This window comes from Centroberyx gerrardi, chromosome 20 (genome assembly GCF_048128805.1).
Source record: "Centroberyx gerrardi isolate f3 chromosome 20, fCenGer3.hap1.cur.20231027, whole genome shotgun sequence".
Classification (NCBI taxonomy): Eukaryota; Metazoa; Chordata; class Actinopteri; order Beryciformes; family Berycidae; genus Centroberyx; species Centroberyx gerrardi.
This window is the reverse complement of record NC_136016.1, coordinates 19,162,176-19,167,175: the sequence shown is the minus strand read 5'-3', so window position 1 is coordinate 19,167,175 and position 5,000 is coordinate 19,162,176. Positions and strand designations below refer to the sequence as shown.

The 5,000-nt window shown below is 50.6% G+C and overlaps 1 protein-coding gene across 1 annotated transcript in view; it reads right to left on the bottom strand.

Moving 5' to 3' along the window:
• Positions 1-5,000, bottom strand: part of bahcc1b (BAH domain and coiled-coil containing 1b) — a 58,212-nt gene that overhangs the window by 18,540 nt on the left and 34,672 nt on the right. Inside the window, 3 exon segments of the mRNA XM_078290951.1 lie at positions 3,646-3,760; positions 3,762-3,877; positions 3,880-4,635. Of these exon segments, the coding sequence (XP_078147077.1) occupies positions 3,646-3,760; positions 3,762-3,877; positions 3,880-4,635 (987 nt within the window).

Genomic DNA, 5,000 nt, shown 5'->3' with positions numbered 1-5,000 from the left:
GAGAGGAGGAGAGACAAAGAGAGGAGAGGAGAGAGGAGAGACAAGAGGAGAGGAGAGGAGAGGAGAGAGAAGAAGGGGAGAGGAGAGGAGAAGAGAAGAGGGGAGAGGAGAGGAGAGGAGGAGAGAAGAGGGGAGAGGAGAGGAGAAGAGAGAGGGAGAGGAGAGGAGAGGAGGAGAGAGAAGAGGAGAGAGGAGGAGAGGAAGAGAGAGGAGAGGTGAGAGAAGAGAAGACGGGAGGGAGGAGAAGAGAAGAGGGGAGAGGAGAGGAGAGGAGGAGAGAGAAGAGGAGAGAGGAGAGGAGGAGAGGAGGAGAGGGGAGAGGATGAGGGAGAAGAGAAGACGGGAGAGGAGAGGAGAGAGAAGAGGGGAGAGGAGAGGAGAGGAGGAGAGAGAAGAGGAGAGAGGAGAGGAGGAGAGGAGGAGAGGAGGAGAGGAGAGGAGAAGAGAAGACGGGAGAGGAGAGGCGAGAGAAGAGGAAAGGGATGGAAAGCAAAGCAAAGCAAATGTGAGGAGGAAAGGAGAGGTGGGGAAAGAAGAGAGTAGAGAAGAGAGAGAAGAGAGGAGGAAAGGAATTGAAATGAGAGAAGAGGAAAGGAGAGGAGGTAAGGAAAACAGCCCAGACTGGCCTACAGTGGACAGAAAGGAGAACAAGCGAGAGAGACAGAGAGAGAGAGAGAGAGAGAGAGAGAGAGTAAAAGGTGTGTGAGTGTGTCTGCAGGGCCAATAAGCAGCATCTGGTTTTACTACTGGATCACTCACAGTCTGCGCACCGGAGCTGAAAGGCCTATTCACTGACATCTGACATTATTAAAACCTGTGTGTGTGTGTGTGTGTGTGTGTGTGTAGGTGTGTGTGTGTGTGTGTGTGTGTGTGTGTGTAGGCGTGGATGAAGAAAAATCAAAGGAGCGCGGGCAGAGAGATAGAGAGAGAGAGGGGATACGGTAAACAGAGGAGAGAGATGAGGGCAGCAGCCTCTTCTTCATATGTGAAGAGAGATGAAATGAGAGCATGAACGAGTGAATGGGTGAACGACAGGTGAGAGAGAGAGAGAGAGAGAGAGAGAGAAGGAGGGAGGGAGGGAGGGAGTTGAGAGATGCAGCTTTGTCCTGTCCCGGCTCACAGAGGTCAATGCCATCTCGTCTGTCAGACCTCTGAGCCAATGGGACGCTCCGATTACCCTGACAGAGTGACATCACCGCTGACATCACCACGCCTAGTTTAGTATCCTGGAGGATGGCCGCAATCGATGGCTACCTTCCGCCCACAGTATACCACACACACACACACACACACACACACACACACTCATACAGTAATAACACCATAGACTGCCTCTAAAGGGGTTGAAGGGCGTAATAAGAGGTGGCACAAGGGATTTCAAGGGGAAAAAACAAAAAAACAAAAGGAGGAAATTGCACAACATTAGAAGCGTTATGGGCCTGGTCACCGTTACAGAGGATTAAAAAAGTTTGTTGAATTGAATTCTCAATGTAAGGGATGAAGGGATGTACGACGCTGATAACCACACACACACACACACACACACACACACACACACACACACACACCTTCTCTGTCTATGTGTAAGTAGATATAATGGTGCTAATTTTTACTGAGGGGAAAGTATCCCTTGATTCCCTAATCTGTAATTGCGATCTCCAGTGTGCGGCGGAGATATCCTTCCCCACCGTCAAGGAGCGGCGTAAACGCATCTGTCCGGGATCGGTTTCATCTCCCCGACACGTTTGAAAATGACAAAAAACGCCATCAGCGGTATTAATAATATTCCACGCGGCGGCGGCGAGGGGCCGGAGCGGGGTTTTTTTTTTGTTTTTTTTTAAATAAATGTGTTGCAATTTAGACAACGTTCGGCATGCCACGACAGGACTTATTGATTTCACACCTATTACACATGCTAACCACCGCGCGTAAACAAACGCACATTCTCACACACACACACACACACACATGCACAGACAGCTGCAGAGCGACTTATGATTTTTACACTTATTAATTCCGTCAACAGGGCTTGCAGAGGCAGGATTTACACACAAGATTACATTGGTTTAATAAAAAAAAAAAGAAAAAAAGAAAAAGAAACGGGTGAGGGAGGAAAAAAAAATAACAGACAAAGGGAGGAGGAGAGGCGGGAGCAGGCAGCCTGGTGTAGAGACACATAGACGCTGATGGAGGGAGAGCAGGGATTCATCTGGGATTACTTAACAGCTTACACACACACACACACTCTCTCTCACACACACACACACACACACACAAGCTAACAGACACACACAGATGCTGGCATAAATAAAAACACTTTCTCTCGGAGGGGACGAGGGGAAAAATAGGAGCGCTTACAGAAGAAGTGTTTTAAAGGAGAGGGTCTAATTAGCAAAGCAAGACGACCAGAGCTGGGGAGGCTGGGGATAGTTGGGGCCGCTCTGCTGTCAGGGCGTGTGTGTGTGTGTGTGTGTGTGTGTGTGTGTGTGTGAGTGTGTGTGTGTCCTGGCTTGAGTCTGAAATGCCTCTTGTTTTGTCCATCTCTGTGCGGTGTGTTCATAGTGCTGTAACAATCTACCTCTTCTCCTCTTCCTCCTCCTCCTCCTCTCTATTCCATTCACATTCATTCTCTTTCCTTTCTTCCTCCTATCCATCTTTCTCCTCTGTCCACTCCCCACCCCCCCCACCCCCCACCCTCCCCTACCCTCCTCCTCCTCCTGCTTCCCCAAGGAAAACATCTGATCTACGGACAAGAACAGAGAGTCTGAACTGAGGAAGGACAGTCAGTGGGAAATGTGTGTGTGTGTGTGTGTGTGTGTGTGTGTGTGTGTGAATATAACTGTCTCCACATCTGGGCTCCACACTCCCAGCACCTTTTATTGGTTCACTGTGTGTATGTGTGTGTGTGTGTGTGTGTGTGCCAGGGTAAGAAATGAACTTTTTTTCAGAGGTCATCAGAGGTCCACCTTGATTTTGGTCGTTTTTGGGGCATAAAAGACTATGAAATATAACGTTGGCATTGCATATTGGCAAATAAACTCTCAATTTCTACCACTAACATTTGGTTTATTTTACACCATAATTTACCACACATCCCACACTTATTTCCCACTGCTGGAAACTTACAGAAGAGTCCCTAACCAATCCATCTTCCACCCCTCCATTGTTTTCTACTGCTGGCTACATGGTGCCAATATTTTTTTACAGTTTCAGGTTGCATACTGTTTTCTGATCAAAAACCACTCAATTTTTCTCACCCGGAATACTCTGGAAAGAATTCCCCGGTCATAGCTCCCACAAATCAGCTACGGTGGCCCACGGGGGACAGTAGTCGCATTCACATGTGAATATTTGACAACTCAGTGAATAAAAAGTGGTGACAGGGTGAAATGGAAAAACAAATTTTACCCCCTCATCTTTATTTCACAGGCTTTTTATGAACTTTCAAGTGCATTTTTGCCCCGAGCCACCATTAATTTCTGAGCCTGGTGTGTGTGCTTGCATGTGTATGTAAGCATGACTGACCTCATATAAGTCTGCACCTCTGTTTTTGTCGATGTGTGTATGTGTGAACCCCCATTTCTGAACAGGATTCTCTGTTTTTTGAGCAGGCAGGCGAATGCTTAGGCGCGAACATCCACTCACCTTCTGCATCTCTCTCCTTGCTCTCCCTGCTCCTCTGCTGGATCTCCAGCTCGGCCAGTTCTCCCAGTATCTCCATGCCGTGGTGGGGCGGGGGGCCCGGGGCCGGGGCGGCGGGCGGCGGGCGGGTACAGGGCGTCTCGGGTGGCGCACAGGGCCGCGGCGATCAGCAGCTCCAGGCTCCACATGTAGGCGCCTTGGAGCTCGGCCGCCGCGCTGGAGGTGGAGGGAGGAGGGGGGAGGAGGGAGGAGAGCTGCTTATTAGCTCCACTGAAACCCCGCCTGGACTCCTCCCCTTCCCCTTCCCCTGCTCCTCCTCCTCCTCCTCGTCTTCAACCACCTCTACATTCTCTCCATCTTTGCCGCCTTCCTCCTCCTGCTTCTCCTCCTCTTCTCCAATGAGCTCCAGAGGCACAGAGACAGTACATTCTGCTGGTTCAGACTCGCTTTTCTCCTCTTCGTCCTCCTCCATGTCCTCTTTTCCACGCTCCCCCTCCCCCTCCTCCTCCTCCTCCTGGTCTTTGGGTGGCTGGGTCTCCTCCAGGCCGGCCTTCTGGCCCGGGCATCCCAGAGACAGCTCTCCTTTCTGGGCTTTGCCTGCGGCTGTGGCCTGGCAGGCCGGCTCTGGGACTGGAGCCGGGGCTGGAAACGAGGCAAGGCATGGCGGCATTCCAGAAATCTTGCTCTCGGCGCGGGACAGAACGGACTCCGACACGGGGCGTCCCGTCCCTTCTGCTCTCCTTTCCTCCCTCTCTACCTCTGCACCTCCACTCTGGGACTCTACCACTTCACAATCTTTCTCTTCGTCCTCTTCTCTCCCTTCCTCTTCCTCGGGGAGAGGCTGGATGTGGCAAGGGTGTGGGAGGGACTTGGAATCGGGTTGTGCTGGCTCCGCCTCCGTGGTGGCCGGTTCAGCCAATCGGGCTTCAGGAGGCGAGGGCCCGGCCTTGTAACCCATGGCGATTGAAGGGTAGGTGTAAACAGGTGGCAGATCTGGAGGAAAGACAAGAATAAATAGCTCAATTAGCCAGTTTTCTAAGATGCAACCTCTTCACAGTCCCTCATACGTGTAATAATTCTTTACAAGCATCTGAGGAAAATAGAAAATCTCTCTATGCTTCTGGGTTTCTCTTTAAGTCGAGCCTGGAGCCTTTTTAAATTCCACATTGACTGTTCATTGCCATTCTGTTCAGGCAGAGGGGGTGAAGCACATGATTACAGTTGGCATAATACACAGACAGCAGGGTGCAGAGAACATAGGGGTGTGTGTGTGTGTGTGTGTGTGTGTGTGCGTGTACAGTATTGTATATTGTGTGTGTGTGCAGGAGCCTGAGTGAGTGTATAGATCTATGTGGGAT